The 15,547-nt window shown below is 60.5% G+C and overlaps 1 protein-coding gene across 32 annotated transcripts in view; it reads right to left on the bottom strand.

The window, feature by feature from the left end:
* The window catches only part of NCOR2 (nuclear receptor corepressor 2), a 243,319-nt gene that overhangs the window by 16,293 nt on the left and 211,479 nt on the right, over positions 1 to 15,547 (bottom strand). For 30 of the 32 annotated variants that reach the window (XM_074402040.1, XM_074402038.1, XM_074402057.1 and 27 more), the window contains 13 exons: positions 14,935 to 15,099; positions 13,759 to 13,898; positions 13,177 to 13,279; positions 12,813 to 12,917; positions 12,441 to 12,544; positions 9,043 to 9,193; positions 7,011 to 7,151; positions 6,647 to 6,733; positions 5,427 to 5,713; positions 3,385 to 3,739; positions 1,799 to 2,020; positions 930 to 1,181; positions 8 to 157 (listed from right to left, as the gene is read on the bottom strand). In XM_074402040.1, coding sequence (XP_074258141.1) covers positions 8 to 157; positions 930 to 1,181; positions 1,799 to 2,020; positions 3,385 to 3,739; positions 5,427 to 5,713; positions 6,647 to 6,733; positions 7,011 to 7,151; positions 9,043 to 9,193; positions 12,441 to 12,544; positions 12,813 to 12,917; positions 13,177 to 13,279; positions 13,759 to 13,898; positions 14,935 to 15,099 — 2,262 coding nt within the window. The remainder of the gene's footprint in view (positions 1 to 7; positions 158 to 929; positions 1,182 to 1,798; positions 2,021 to 3,384; positions 3,740 to 5,426; positions 5,714 to 6,646; positions 6,734 to 7,010; positions 7,152 to 9,042; positions 9,194 to 12,440; positions 12,545 to 12,812; positions 12,918 to 13,176; positions 13,280 to 13,758; positions 13,899 to 14,934; positions 15,100 to 15,547) is intronic. The other 2 variants (XM_074402042.1, XM_074402055.1) reach the window with 1 other exon arrangement.

The raw sequence follows: 15,547 nt of genomic DNA, 5'->3' as shown, positions 1-15,547 counted from the left end.
GTGCTACCTGGGGAGAGTGGGGAGCTGCTGTGGCGGCTGCTGAAGGGCTGGGGTGCGGTGGGGAGGTAGGCAAGGCGGTCCATGGCGGTGGCTGGGGTGCCTGGCGTTGGGGGCACCAGCACGGGCAGGTGTGGCACTTGGGATAGGTCGATGATGCCTGTGGGAGGAGATGGGCCGGGGCTGGAGCCACAGGGAGGAGAGAGGCCAGGATGCCCACTGGCCAGACTGCCCTCCCGGAGAGCACGGCACGCACTCCTGGAGCCAGCAGAGCCAGTGGCGGGCACTCCCTCCTCGGCTCCCAGCCTTGGCCACGGGGCCCTTTTCTGAACGCTCAGGTCCGGTCCTCTCAGTCCCACCGCCTCTTCTGCTGTCACGCCTGAGCGCGGCATCCCCTGCAGCTCCGTCCCCGCTTCCCTTCGTAGGCCCTCTGTGCCCTTCAGCCTCTGATGCCTACACAGTCCTGTGTTCAACCCTTGCTGTCCAAAATACCTAGTGTGACTTCGGCTTTTCCAGCTGAGCCCCAACTAGAACTTGGGTTATTCTAGAACATTCCAGGAGCACGTCTGAGGACAGCTCTTGAATGTATGTGTGCAAAGCAACCACGGGCTGTTTACGGGGCAAAGGAACGAAAGTCCAAACAGCCTCACATTCTGATCTGTCTTTAAACTCCCGAGGCCCATGTCCTAAGAGTAAACGCAGACTCACGCACACCCACTGAGGATGCTGTCGGACACACGCCAACCACGTGACAACCAGTACCCACGGCACGCACAGCCCCACGCCACCCACTCAGGTCTGCACACACAAGGTGACCCACAAGGCGACCACGTCTAGCCGCCACGGCGAGGCCACTGGGGCACACAGGGGCACACGCGTGCTGTTTGGGAATAAGGCCAAACCCAGCGGAGGTGGCCCGCCCGCCCACACACCTCGGGGGCCAGCAGCATAGTTGAGCGCCAGCGAGGACTCTCGGGGCGAGAGGCCCCTCAACATGTCGGCGCGCTGGGCCATGGCGGTGGCCGCGTTGTGGTGCATCTGTTGCGAGGTGATGTAATCGTTGATGATGGTCTGCCGGTTCTCCAGCGCTGCTGTGTCGGGGTAGCCGCGGATGAGGTAGGGTGGGTACAGGTGCGGGTAGGTGGGGTTGGGGGCCAGGTGCCGGGGCAGGTAGTAGGCAGCAGCTGTGGGCAGAGGGGAGGGGCGTGAGGCGGGCCACACCCAGGCCTGACAGTGCCTCCCTGCCTGTCTGGATGCCCCCCGACTTCTACACCTGGACTGCTTCTCCTGCCTACATCTGAGCGCCGGACAGCAGGAAGACTTCTCCCCAGAACACAAGGGGGTGACTTCTACGAAGGATGCTTTTTACTTCTACAAAGGATGCTTTCTTGGGACAATCAAAGTTGTCCCAAACATATGACATCCCAATGCAGATTAACACACCAAAGGGATGCAACTCTTTAAAAAGAAAATTTTCAGATCATGTCTATTGGAAAAATGCATACGCTAGAGTCCTCATTGAATACATTTGCATTGGTTAAAGGCACTGGTTAAGTCCTGCAAGAAAAGAAAACCACTGAAATGTTTAACCCCCCCATGTCCTGCCAACTACTTAGAGAAATTCTGCTCCAACCTCAACTGGTCACGATTATATTGTTGGGTCTTCTAATCTCCAGCCCTCAGTTTCCCCATCCAAGAGAATCTAATAGTTGATGCCTAAGGAGTCCTTGGGCTAATGCTGATGAGGTACCCCGCCCTGTGCACCACCACTGCAGGGTTCTGGGAGCCCTGGGGCAATCACCTGCGTCCAGAGGGATGCCTCGGGGTATGGAGGTGGGGTCGAAGGCCAGGGGGATGTGGCTTCGATACAGGTCCACGCCGCTCACGCCCCGGATCAGGTGCTCGTAGGGGGAGATGGGGTGTGGGTGGTGCTCTGGCACGGTGCTGTGCGGGGACTTGGCGATCTCACGAGGTGTCGACGTCAGCTTTCGATCCTGGGATGCCTTGCTGGACGAGAGGCTGCCTGTGGATGGGCACGGCGGATGGCATCGGGTTTCAGCACCGGCCCCCCACACAGGGCCTCTGGGGCTGGCGTTTATGGGGTGTCCTTTGAGGGTTGGGTGCTTAGCATCCCAAGGACGGGTCTCTTCATTCCTTCCTTCATTTCTTCATCTGTCTTAGTTTATTTTTTGTTCATTGACTCATTTGCTTTTGTGTTATAATTCTTTTTTAAAAATTCACTCTTTCGTTCATTCGCTCGATCAATAAAAAAATACTGATGTAGCCTCTACTATGTGCCAGCAGTGTTGTGAGAACTGCGGTGACCCCAGTGAACAAAACAGACAGAAATCCTAGTCCCCACGGAGCTGGCACTCACCATGAAAGACAGACCGGTGACAAACCAATAAACACATGAGAGTTACAGAGTGAAACATGCTTGGAATATATACATATATATTTGAGATGGAGTTTTGCTCTTGTTGCCCAGGCTGGAGTGCAGTGATGCAATCTCAGCTCACTGCAGCCTCCGCCTCCCGGGTTGAAGCGATTCTCCTGCCTCAGCCTCCCATGTAGCTGGGACTACAGGTGTACATCACCACACCTGGCTATTGTTTGTACTTTTAGTAGAGACGGGGTTTCACCATTTGGCCAGGCTGGTCTTGAACTCCTGACCTCAGGTGATCTGCCTGCCTCTGCCTCCCAAAGTGCTGGGGTTACAGACATGAGCCACTGTACCCAGCCGGAAGAAAATGTTAGTGTCACGGCATGTGACATGAACTGGGGAGAAGAGGTTTGGTTAGAAGTCTCCCCAAGGATGCGACATTTAAACAGAGACCCAAGGGATGGAAAGAAACCCACTACGTAAAGATCTGGAAGGCGGGGACATGGCAGGCGGAGAGGCGGAGCTGAGCAAAGGCGCTGGGTGAAGACTGAGCTGACGGAGGTGAGCAAGGGCAGGGAACAAAGAAAGGAGGCCGGGGCGGGGCTGCGGAGGGTGAAGGAATCTGGCTGAACGAGGCAGGCCGGGCCCCAACAGCAGGCACCCCAGGCCGAACAAAACGTGTGAAGTTGCCAGAAGGATGAAAGCAGGGAAGTGGAATAATTTGATCTGCATTTTTCAAAGGTGTCCAGGCTGTGGTTTGCAGAGTGGATTACGGCAGGAAGCGGCAGGGGAGTGGGGGAAGCTAGGTGAGGCACCGTGGTGGTCCGGACGGTGGGAAGCGTTCGGAGTTGGAGGCAGAGCCCGCGGGCCTGCAGGTGGTCTGGATGTGGTGGAGAGCCGGTGGCGAGGACATCCCAGGTGCAATCGAAGCTAATGGTGGAGGGTGAAGGACAGCTTCCCCAGCCAGACACCCAGCCCGCCATGCCCACGCATGCCCCACTCACCCTCCTGCAGGCGCGGCGTGGGCTCCCGTGTGGTCACAGGCGAGCCTCGCGGGAGGTGGCCGGCGAAGGGCGCTCCGTGGTCCTCGTAGGTCAGGGGGCTCTGCCGTGGCTTGCCCAGCTCTGGCACAATGACTGGGGCCCCGCGTGCAATGGAGCCCCCCGAGCTGCTGGCGGCCCCTGGCCGGTTCTTCAGACTCTCCTCATAGCAGGCGCGTTCCAGTGCCCGGGCGTCGGCCATCACGTCCAGCGGGTGCACAGGTGGGAACGTCCGGCCGGGGCTGCCGATGAGGGAGCGCACGTCGTGCTTTTTGGAGCCAGTGGCGGACGCGCTGGTGTCGTACTTGAGCGGGGTACCCTGGGGCAGAGGGGGTGTGAGCTCCAGCCTTGTCCACAGCCACAGCCCAAAGCAGCTGCATCCCCCTTCTGAGCCTCAGTCTGTCATCTATAAGATGGGGGTGACATCGTTCGCCTCCCGGGGCAGGGAGACAGACGGCTTAGCTGACCCCGAGATGGGCACGCTCGTTACTCTCTGCCCTGCCCACCCTGGGCCTGACCCTGGTCCCCAAGCTCCCTGGGGGGCTACAGAAAGGGGTAAAAAGCTCAGCAGCCATCTCTCCCTGCTGGGAGTGTTGGGCCCTCTGAAGGCCCCTGAGTTTGCTAGAAAGCAGCACAACACCCTCATGTAGGCAAACACTGTCCCTCTGTTCAGCCTAGGACCCTCCACGGCCCATCCAATGCCAAGCAGAGAAAATCGGCACCCAGATTCAATGCCACCCACCCTAAGGCTTTCAGCCCCGGGGACACTGAGGTCAGGGCTGAGGTGTTTGCTCTCGGGGCAGAAAGGAAGGCTGAAGAAATGGGGGGGTCACTGTGCAGACTGGGACCTGCGCAGCCAGGCCACCAGGTCCCCAACCCGTTTCAGTACGCTTAGGGGACGCCGATACTGTGGGGCCTTAGGGCTTTGCAAGCAACAGAAGTCTATTAAGGGATGTCTTCATTACATTCCTAAGAACGGGAACTGCCCTTGTTTTTCAAAAGAATACTCTAGAATCTGCGCCTGGTCCTGATCAGGCGGTGGCTGCTTGCCAAGGGCTCCATAATTGCCTGGGGGCTGAGAGCCAAACCCTCCCCGGGGCATTCAGTGATCTGACTGCTTCCGCCTTCGGCTTCAAAACCTTCCTGCAGGCTGGGACCCCACCCGGGACGCCCACCCCAGTCCTTCCGCCTCACAGCCCCGAGGCCCCAGGGTAGCTCCACTCTCCTTCCCCCTCACAGGAGGCCACCTCTGCCCACACGGAAGGACAGTGGCCTCAGGGGCTTTCCACCGATTGTACCATTGGCAGGAAACTTCCCCTACTGAGCTGGGGCCACCTGGGGGGCTGGGGCCACCTGGGGTGCAACCTGCTGGTGGGTGCAACGGATGTTGAGAACAGTGACGTTGCAGCTATAGGGACATCTGGATTTGGGTTTCACAACTGCATTTGCTGTGTGACTCTGGGTGAGTGGCTGAAGCTCTCCGAACCTCAGTTTACTCAGCAAAAAAATAAGGTCATGAAGTAAACGACCTCAGAGCATTGGGGGGTGGCGGGGCGTGCACAATTCACTACTCGGCATCCTCAGAGCATTGCCACGGGGTGGGGGGTGGGATTGACTAATCAGTGGCCTAAGAGCATTGCCACAGGGGACATAATTCACTCCACAGCATCCTCAGGCCGGGCGTGGCCCGGCACAGAGGCCACAGACACTCATTACTGTGCTTAATCCTGGGGTGCTGGAAGCCTGCTTGGTCTCTCTGGGCCTCAGTTTCTCTCCCTGAAGAATGGGAACTTGGAAGTTCAGCGGAACGAGGTCAGGAGTCTGATGCCCCCAGCACAGCCCCGGGACCAGCCCAGCCAAGGCCCGGTGATGAGCAGCTGGGTGACTGTAAGGCACTCAAGGGCTTTCAGCCTCGGTTTCCCCAGGTGGAGAAGCCCAGGGCAGTGCCCTGCAGCCACTGCTGCCCCTGCTAGAACTGGGCCCGCCTGCCTGGCCCCCGGCCGTACCTGCGTGATGGAGCCTTCCTTGAGCGGCCTCGGGGCCAGGGGCAGCTCAGGCGTGTGCCGCAGCTCCTCGCGCGGGATCTCGTGGATGGAGCGGCCCGCCTCCTTCACTGTGGCCACCAGGCCCTCGTGGGCCGGCTTCAGCTTCAGGGGGCCCAGGGGCTGCGTCTTGCAGGCCTCGGTCAGGTCCCGTGGGGGCGGCGGGGGCGGCGGCGTGCCTTCCCGCTTCAGGAGCTTGGCCTCTCGACGCAGGTAGTCCTCCTGGGCCTCCACGTACGACCTCGGGATCCCTGCCGGGAGGACAGCACTGACCCTCGGGCCCCGCCCTGCCCAGGCCCACCAAGAGCCAGCGGGTCCGGGAGCTCGACGACCTGAGTTCAAATCCCCACTTGCTGTGTGACCTTGACCAGGGAATCTGACCTCTCTGGGCCTCAGCCTCTTTCTATACAAAACAAGAATACTAACTGAACCACCTCAGCAAGTCGTGGACACCATGAAATCGTGAAGCTAAAACCACAGGCCAAGAACAGTAGCTCATGCCGGTAATCCCAGCACTTTGGGAGGCTGTGGGCAGGCAGACAGCTTGAGCTCAGGAGTTTGAGACCAGCCTGGGCAACATGGCGAAACCCCATCTTTACAAAAATACAAAAATTAGCTGGATGTGGCGGTGTGCGCCTGTGGTCCCAGCTGCTTGGGAGGCTGAAGTGGGAGGATTGTTTAAGCCTGAAAGGTGAAGGCTGTAGTGAGTTGGGATTCTGCCACTGCACTCTAGCCTGGGCAACAGAGTGAGACCCTGTCTCAAACAAGAAAATAAAAATAAAAAAATTGAAACCACACAGCTGCCAGGTTCACAGTAGCCGGCTGTGCCACGGACCAGCCACAAGAACACGACAGGGTTCTCAGCGCTCTCCAAGTCTCTGCCAATTGCACCTGCCTCACCAGGGCGCTCTGGAAATGATACGCAGGTGGCACCTGGGTTAGTGCCAAGCACAGGGCAGCTGCTCTGCAAGTGACACCTCAAAGCAGAGGGGTGACGGGTGGTATCTGGCTTTTCATTTTTGTTTTCAAGTAAGAGACAACGCTAGCTCTGCGGCTCACGTACTGACCGTGCCGCGCACCTTTCTGTGTAGCTGCTCGCCCCACTCCACTGGGTCTCCCCTCCCATGCCCTGCTCGATTGTACACTCGAGGGGGGCACCCAGGGCGCAGTGGGCAGGGCAGTACCTTGTGTAATGGACCCTCGGATGTGGTGCTGCTCTTTGAGGTGGTGGGGGCTGTGTCGCTCAGGTGGGATGGCGCGGCCCATGAGACCTGGGTGGGAGAGGGCGAGGGCGAGGGCGTCATTCTGGGGGTCCCTGAGCCGTCACTGGGCAGTGACGGGGTCAGCCACCAGTGATCGTCCCCGGGACGATGGTGGAGTAGGACCCAGCAGGTGAGGGTCCCTGCGCTGCCTCCACGTGGAGCCTCCGAAAGCACAGCCTTGGTTTCCCCTCTGTAGAATGGGGCCAGCCATCTCCCCACCGCCCTCGAGGGAGCACCGAGGGATGAAGTCTCTTCCCTGCTATCACCGGGAGAGCGAGGGCCCCACCTTCGATGCTGGCCGAGGAGATGGCTCTGCCCACACGGCCCTCCATCATGTCGTAGGTGCGCTTGGGGGCGGCCGTCTCGTGGGGCGGTCCTGAGCTGCTTCTGCCATCCTCCTTGGAGCCCTGGGTCACAGACATGCCACCTGGAAACCACGCAAAGCCCTTGTGAGGAGCTGGGCACAGGCAACCATGTGCACGGGCCCAGGACCGCGGTGGACAGGCAGGACGGGTAGCGCATCGGGCAGGAGCCAGCAATGCTTCTATGCCGGCCCCGTCACGAGGCCTCACAGCCGAGAGCTCCCGGGGGAGCCCACACCTGCAGCCCCCAGGGGCTTTTCCAGGGGGCTACACAGAGACAGACGCAGGGCACGCTGTCTGCACCCCGCACCCCGGCCTCCAGGGCGCGCTGTCTGCACGGAGGGCTGTGCCTGTGACCACACACGAGCAGGCGGGTGTGTCCGCACACACAGCGCCACCGAGGGGTGTGAACATGTGCACACACAGGCACATGAGCAAAGACATCAGCAGCGTGGGCGTGCGGGGCAGGCACGGGTGTGTGTGGAGTGCCTGTGCTGCAGGGAGTGGTGAAGGAGCCTCCGTGGCAGAGGGGGCCTCGCCAGGCCAGAGGAGCCCAGGTGGGCCTAGCCCACTGCCCCCCGGACAGGCAGCGGGTTAACAGATGGAGGTGGCCCCGGAAGGTAAAGGCTTGGCTCTGCGCATCAGCCAGGACTCTCCTTCCAGGGCTGCCGAGCCCAGCACTATCCCAAGTCAGCCCCCGGAGCCCTGGCCCACCCCTCGGGGGAATGACCCACTGACGGGCTCTCGGGACTCTGAAGCGTTGCTTCGTGTGGCCCTCAGCCTGCAAGCTACGTACGCCAGAGGCTGCCAACTGGAGGGTGCCGAGCGGCTGTGCAGAAAACATTCCAAATTAATTGCCAACGTTCACACATTGGGAGACATCAGGTGAAAACGGAGAGACGGGGAGCCTGGCCGAGCAGCACCATGCGGGGGTGGACGGCGTGGCAGGTACCACAGTCCTCCCTGTGCCCTACTGCCTCACACCTGCCGCTGCCCGCACCACCTGCCCGGCTCAGGGAGCAGACAAGGGTTTAAAGGCCCCGACAAAAACCTAGGATGAAGACGCTACATTCAAGGCCCACGGAAGCTCGGGCACTGGTCTGGGGCCCACGGTGGGATTCTACCCAGGGACCTCTCAAGACAAACCCTTCACTACCCCCGCTACCTGCCCTTCCCAGGCTTCCTACCACCCCGGGATGCTCAGTCCAGGGGCACCGGGGCACGAGCTGGCACCCAAGACACAGCTGCTGTGTGGCAGCAGGGAGCGCATGTTCCTAAAACCACATGGTGCCACCTCCACTTTCCCGGTCTGGGGAGGGGGCCGTGGGCACAGGCGGAGGCGGAGGCGGAGGGAGAAGAAAATGGTGCCCTCGGGAGGAGAGGCAGTTCCGGGCTGTGCAGCTGCAGTGCTGAGAGGTGCCCATTAGCAGCTTCCATTTCCACACCCCGGGTACCCTCAGCTGCCAGGAAATTCTTTTTCCTGGCACTCAACTCCCTTAACTCCTTCCTGGCAGGGTCTCCCGGTTCTGGAACCCAGAGCCTAGAGGGGGAGAGGATGGGGGCTCCACAGAGAGCGCCCGGGCACCGCAGGGTGAGGGGCACTCCGGCCAAGGGCTCTTTCATGGCCAAAGAGTGTGCGTGCTTTGTCAGGACAGTGCCGGAGGCCTGGGGTGTGAGCTTGGGCTTCTGCTTCAAGCCTCAGTTTCCCTCCTATGCTCCTAGAAAGGGTGGCCACAAGTTTGTTTCCTAAATTGTAAAGAACTGGCTGGAGGTGGGAGGCAGCTAAGGCCAATGCTTCCCTGTTGCTGGCTTGCATACCTGCAGGGACGGGGAGGTCACCACCTATCAGATCGTGCTTTCTCATGTCAACCCAGCCCTGCCTCCCTGTTAAACTACCTCAATGGGACAAGCACACACCTAACCCAGTCCTGGGCCCCCTCTCCTCCTGCGACTCACCCTCGTAGGACAGGACGTGGCCCTTCTTGCCCTCGTAGATGACGTGGCCTTTGGGCAGGCTGTCCTCTCGGCCTCGGTCCAGGCGACTCGGGCTGTCCTCACCGATGATCCTGGTGATGGTGCCCTTGTACAGGACGTCGGCCGGTGTGCCCTGCAGGTGCAGAGGAGTGAGTGCCCAGGAGGCCGCAGCCAGGACCCCTCTCAACTCCAGTACAGGCACAGACGCGTACAAGTCCACGGGCCCCCCAGTGCCCACTGTGTCCACACACACGCTGTCTCAGAAGGGTGAGTGCTTGCACGGAACAGAACCCCACGGGGAAGCTGCAGAGGAGGATCCCTTATCACGTGCTCGCCGTTCACGGATACTGCTCTGGGCGCTTTCTATGGATTCGCTCGTCTAATCCTCAGGCAACCCTAAGGCAGCCCTATTGATCATGCCTGTTTCAGATGGGGAAACCAAGGCACAGGGACTTCACCCAGGGGGACCTAGCTAATGAGGGGCAGGCGGGGACCAGAAGCCATGCATTCTGGTCCTGGAGCCTTGACATTCAGTTACCAAAAACTGTAACTGGTGGGGATGCTGGGGTTTCTGCTCCTGTGCTGTGCCTGTGACCACATCATGCACTTTGTTTCCTAAAACCAGGACAAGGACTCGCGTCAGGGCAGGACACCAGACATTTTAGTTCCAACCCATGGATTCTCCCCGTCGGCCCTCCTGACAGCGGGAGCTGGGCCATTCATTGCTGTGGGGCTGGCCCGGCACTGTGGGGTGTTTGGGAGCCTCCCTGGCTTCCAAGCGCTGAATGCCAGTGGTCCACGCCTCCCCAGAGTGTGCCCCACCAACTCAGGACAATCAAAAATGTCCCTAGACAGGTGCAGGCAAAATTTCCCCCAATTAAGAACCGCTGCCTTATAGGGAGTGAGCTCCCCACCGGAGGATGTGTTCAAGCAGAGAGCAGAGGGTCATGTGGGGTAGCATCCTGCCTCGGGTGACTTCCAGGAACACAAGCATCAGGGGTTAGGATATGACGTTGGAGTCAGACTGCTGGGTGTCAAACAGCCACTCTGCTACCGCGTTGCTCTGGGACCGCCTTTCTGGGCCTCAGTACAAGGCGTCCCCAGATCTCAACATCCCGCTTCTCTTTCTAGGATTCTGGGAGCGGATTCATCAGCAGGGGGTCCTAAGACCTGGACCAGTGAGCTCCGAGTCTCCGCTCCAGCCGGCTGGACCTGCTTGGCCAGGGACATCCCCTGGCAGAGGACAGTACCTGTGTGCCCCGGGGCATTCACTGCAGGTCCTGGCCTTCGTGGAGGGCAACGGCAAGACGTCCTGAACTCGGACCAGCCCTTCCCTGAGCTTCTGAAAGCACATGCTCTGGGCAGCACCTCCCTGCTGTGCTTTGAGACGCCTGTGCACTCACAGCGTTAGCTGTTAAGTCGGGGACAGCTCGGGGCAGCACCTCTCCCATCAGGGGTGCCTGCAGCATCCAGGCAGGAAAAGCCCTCCCAGAGGTGGCTGATACAAGTGTACCCCTTTCTGTATCCAGCCTAACGTGGATGGTTCACGTCAAAACTGGGTTTGTACTGCAGAAAGCAGAGGCTTACTCAATACCATAATACATGATTTTTTTAAAAGGGGGCTCTCCATGATGAAACTGAGGCATCTGATTTTTTTTTTTTTTTGAGAAGGAGTCTTGCTGTGTTGCCCAGGCTGGAGCATAGAGCACCATCACAGTTCACTATAGCCTCAAACTCCTGGGTTCAAGTGATCCTCCTGCCTCCTAGTCTCGAGTAGCTGAGACTACACGTAGGTGCCACCATGCCCACACAAGTTTTAAATTTTCTGTAGAGCCATGCATCTTTTTGTCCAGGCTGGTCCCAAACTCCTGGGCTCAAGCTATCCTCCCACCTTGGCCTCCCAAAGTGCTGGGCTGACAGGTGTGGGCCACCGTGCACAGCTTGAGGTTTCTGAGCTATAGTATTTTAGAAGAGCTATCTTCAGTGGCACAGACAGAGGACAGAAATGCAGCCAGTGGCCCCTGCTCTTGGGAGAATACACTGGACAAACTCCCATTAACAGGGAAGCTTCTGTTTGCATAGCGTCTGCTTCCCAGAGATGAGCCTGTGGCCCATGAACTCTACTCCCAAGACGAGATGAGCAGGAAGTCCCTAGAGAATCGAGGAACTGAGACTTCCCTGAGCCTCTCTCGCCAGCTGTGGGCCCACATGGTCTCTGCCCGTGGCACCCGCTTGGTTAATGAACGTCTGTGTGTGCAGGCCACACGCTGACTTCCCCACTGGCTGGTAGCGAGGCTGTGGGGAAGCCTGACCCCGCCCATCTCACACGTTTTGCCAGCTGCCTCTCTGCCTTTGGCAATCAGAGGCGTGCGGAACCTCGAGGGTGAGGGAGGGTGCGGGTCACGGCACCCAGAAACCCCAGCGGTGGATGCTCAGAAACTTCGAAGGTCAACCTGTGGTCCTGACAACTTCAGGACAATGACACTCCCAGGAATACTGTCACCAAAGGGGAAACTGAGTCAGGGCAGGCCGCTGCCTGCCTGCCTGCGTGGGTGGTTGAGCTGGTACCTAAGGACCTTCAGCCTGACTTTTGCCCAAAGCACCTGCCCTTCCAGCTCAGCACAGCTGCCTTTGAAAGTTCAGAGTTTTTAAACCGATAGATTCGATAGATTTCAGAGAAGGGCAAAGTGGAAATGGCTCCTTCGTGGTGGGAGTTGAGGCTGCCTGGGTCAAAAATACCTCCCCGCAGACCACCCTGATGCCCGAAGCTCCACTGTGAACACGCATGCGTGTGTGCACATGTGTGTGTGGGCCACACTCTGTCACTGTTCTAGAGCCAGATGCATGTGGCACAGAGCCCCGGGGCCACAGCTCACCAGCTGCAAGGCCTGGGCACCCGTCCCCGCATGACTCAGGAACCCTCTCACGCTCTGTCTTTGCACATGCTGTTCCCTGAGCCCAGAATGTTGTTCCAAGATTCTCGCACGGCTGGCACCCTCCATTTCTTCTGGCCATGGCTGACACGTCCCCTTCCTCACCTGTCTAAAACAATGTCCCCGGCCCCAGGCATTCTCAGCTGCTGGACGCTCACATTCTGCCTGCCTGCCTGCTCAGCTTTGACCCGCCTACCTAATTATCCTGGTCTGTTTCCTTCCACCACATGGCAGCTCCCTGAGGGCAGAGTTTTGAGCTGTGCTCAGCAACCCCAGGGCCTGACTCCATGCAGACAAGATGAAGGTTCATGGAGTGAACTGCTATCCCCCGGCCATTGCCCGGTCGGCTGAGGCTAAGGGTTTGGTGACAAGGGGGGATTATAAGATGGGCTGGCCCAGTGCTGCTGGCCCCACCCCGGCCTTCAGGCCGCATCCCAGGACACCTACATGGGTGATGGAACCACGGTACGTGATGGCGCTGTCCGAGGGCACCCGTGTGCTGGGAATGCCTTTGGTGATGCTTCCGCCTGGAACCGAGCCAAGAGTTGTCCCTGGAAGACACAAGATGTGGGGCTGCAGGGTATCTGTGGCCCTTCCCTAGGCCCCGGTCCTGAGAGCCACCCTGAGTGAGCCCCTGGTGACCCACAAATTGTGCTTGTTGTCTCAATGCAGAGGGAGTTTCCCTGCCCCTAAATGGTGAGGGAGATGGCAGTGAAGAGGGGCTCCCAGATCCCCTGGGAGAGGACATTTCCCAGCAGGTTTTGAATAAAGCGCCCCTTGGCCATTCAAGGAGCAGGGGCAGATGCCGGGGGCCCTCACCTCTCAGCACGGATGCCTCCTGGGCAGTGGGCACCCCCAGGCTCTCCGGCGGCCCAGCCTGGCCCCGTGGGGACAGCTGCTCCTGCTTCACTCCGCTGAAGGGTGCTGAGGACCAGTAAGAGGGGCAAGTCACGTGCTGCCAGGGCAGGCTCCTGGGTGGTCTGTCCCCACCCCACCTGAGCCAGGGGCTGGGGAGCACCACCCTCCCGCCATGTTCCAGCCAGGGCTGCTGAGCGGGGAACTCCCAGCTGCTACCTGCTGGCCGACCTCTCGTGGGCCCAGATGCCCCTTCCTCAACCCCTCCACCTACAGAAGAGCCAGAGCCCAGCCTGGGCCACCCAGGTGGATGGACCAGGAGCCTTACCCAGCTTTTTGGGGTCCATTTGCAGTGGCAGCCCCATGGTGACAGGGCCCACCGGGGCCTTGGCGTGCTCTGAGTAGGGGACATGGAGCTGGACTGACATTCCCTGCAGGGACGAAGTTGTGGGGTCACGGGGGCACCCTGGTCCCTCCCCTGACGCCCCTGTTCACAAGGCCCATGTGTGGGTCAGGGCCGGGGCTGCTGCCCAGCTGTGTGACGGCAGACAAGTCACTGCTGCTCCCAAGCCTTGGTCCCGTCCCCTGGGAAGGGGCTGCGCCCTCCAAGCCGCTGCACCTGCCCTTGCATTTCCCAGAGGGGGAAACAGGAGGTGAAGCGACTTGCCCAAGGCCACACAAACGGGTTCCAGAGCCTGTGCCCTCGACCGCAACACAGAGTGACCCCCCAGGGACGAGGCCCTGAGCACCTGAGGCAGGACCCAGCCAGCTCAAACCCCAGACGCCTGAGTGGCCCCAGATGACCTAGGTGCCCGAGAGCCTGGCTCCCACCCACACTGTAGCAGTCCCACTGCCCCGACTCTACAGACAGGAAGACCAAGCCCCTGAGAGAGGAAGGGCGGCCCCTCACCTGGGAGATGGCACCTATTGGCCTCTCGAGGACGCTGGGGTGCTTGGCAGAGGAGATGAGGGGAGGCGGGTTGGAGATGGTGGGTGGGCGTGGCAGGGCGGGCCGGGCGGTGTCGTGGAGGCTCAGGGGCAGCGGGTGACCTGGAGAGCACATGTCTGTCCACCGTGGGGCCCAGGAGCGGTCACACCCCTGCTGGACACACGCCCGGGGTGGCACTCCACCTCTTCCCTGTCCCGGTCAGGAGGTGCCCATCCAATCATGCCCCTGCCCTGCCCTGCCCGGCTCTGTCCTCATCAGTGACTCGAGTCCCAAGTGCAGACACCACTACCCCGAGGACGCCTCCCACCCCAACCCGCCGCCCAGGCCCTGGTCCAAGCCCTTCATCTCTCACCTGGACCCCTAACTGGTCTCTCCACTTCCGCTGCGGCCCCAGTAGTTCCTTCCCCTTCCAGGAGCCAAAGGGACCAGTCTACGAGTGCGAACGCTCCCCCTTGGTGGCTCCCCGCTGCCCTCAGGAGAGTCTTTGCCCCCGACTCGGCCTGCAGGCTTGCCTGCCCTGGCCCCTGGGTCTCCCCAGCTCACTGGGCATCAAGCTTTGGCAGTGGTGGCCGGACTGAGTCTCAGGCTTTGCCCGCCCTCTCCTGCCTCTGGACATTTGCACATGCTGTTCCCTCTGCCTGGCATGACGTTCCCTGTTCTTCTGACTCCCTTGGCCCACACATCCCTCGGGATCAGCCTTTGCGAACAGCCTGGTCTGCACGGGCCCCCAGCTGTGCCGCTTTACGGCTGGCAATGCCCAGCTGGAGTGTGGGACCTGGAAAGGGACCTGCACGGGACCTCCCAGCACCTGTGACCAGGCAGCGCCTCTCCTCCCTCCCCAGGCTCTCCTGTCTGCCCATTCTCCAGCTCTAAGCCGTCTTTGGAAAACACAGCTCCCACTGTGAGCCTGCCCCTCACCAGCTCCAGCGTCGGCTGTGGCTCCCTCTAGCCAGTGGCTTCCATCTCAGTCCTGAGGCGCTTTCTCAGATCTCCTCCTTCCCCTCCGCTGACCAGGCCGCCCCTCTAGCTGGGTCTCATCAGACTTTAAGAAGCTTCTGCACGCAGCTCAGCCAGCGCCAGCAAACAGCGGCTGTGCCCGGACTGACTAGAAGCCCCAGCTCGGGCAGGGCTACTCACCAGGTGGTGCGTAGGAGAAGGCGGAGGGGTCCGGGGCATGCGGGGAGGCCTTGATCACCTCACGGGGGGGCACGGGGAAGGGCAGGCCGGAAGTCCAGCAAGGGGGCTCCCCAGGCAGCTTCTGGGCCTCGGCGGCGAAGGCCGGGAAGAACACAGGCTTCTCTGCTGAGGGCAGGAGAGGGGCAGTCAGACCTGGGAGCCCCAGCTGACCTTGCTCAAATGTCCCTCCTGCACCCACAGTGGTGGCAGTCTGTGACAGCGTGGGCTCCGCTGGGAAGCCCCTGAGCCTGCCCGCCTGGGCGCGGCTCTGGAACCCCACGGTGTGTTGCTCAGCAGGGGAGCGGGGCTCGAGGCCTGGGCTGGGAGCTCTCAGCTGCCCCCGAGGACGAGAACGGGACCCGGTGGCTTTGCAACCCTAGAGGCGCTCAACCAAGCCCAGCGAGCCAAGGTCCCTGGACAGGCCTCTGAGCCAGGGGGCAGCAAACGGTAGCTCAGAGGGTCTGTCTGCCCTGAGTATTTTGAGACAGGGCCTCTCTGCGTCACGCAGGCTGGGGGCACTGCTGCCATCACGGCTCACGCGGTCTCGACCTCTGGGCTCAAGCGATTCTTTCAC

The sequence above is a fragment of the Saimiri boliviensis genome, chromosome 7, assembly GCF_048565385.1.
Source record: "Saimiri boliviensis isolate mSaiBol1 chromosome 7, mSaiBol1.pri, whole genome shotgun sequence".
Classification (NCBI taxonomy): Eukaryota; Metazoa; Chordata; class Mammalia; order Primates; family Cebidae; genus Saimiri; species Saimiri boliviensis.
The sequence above is the reverse complement of the archived record's forward strand: the minus strand, read 5'-3'. Positions and strand labels throughout refer to the sequence as shown.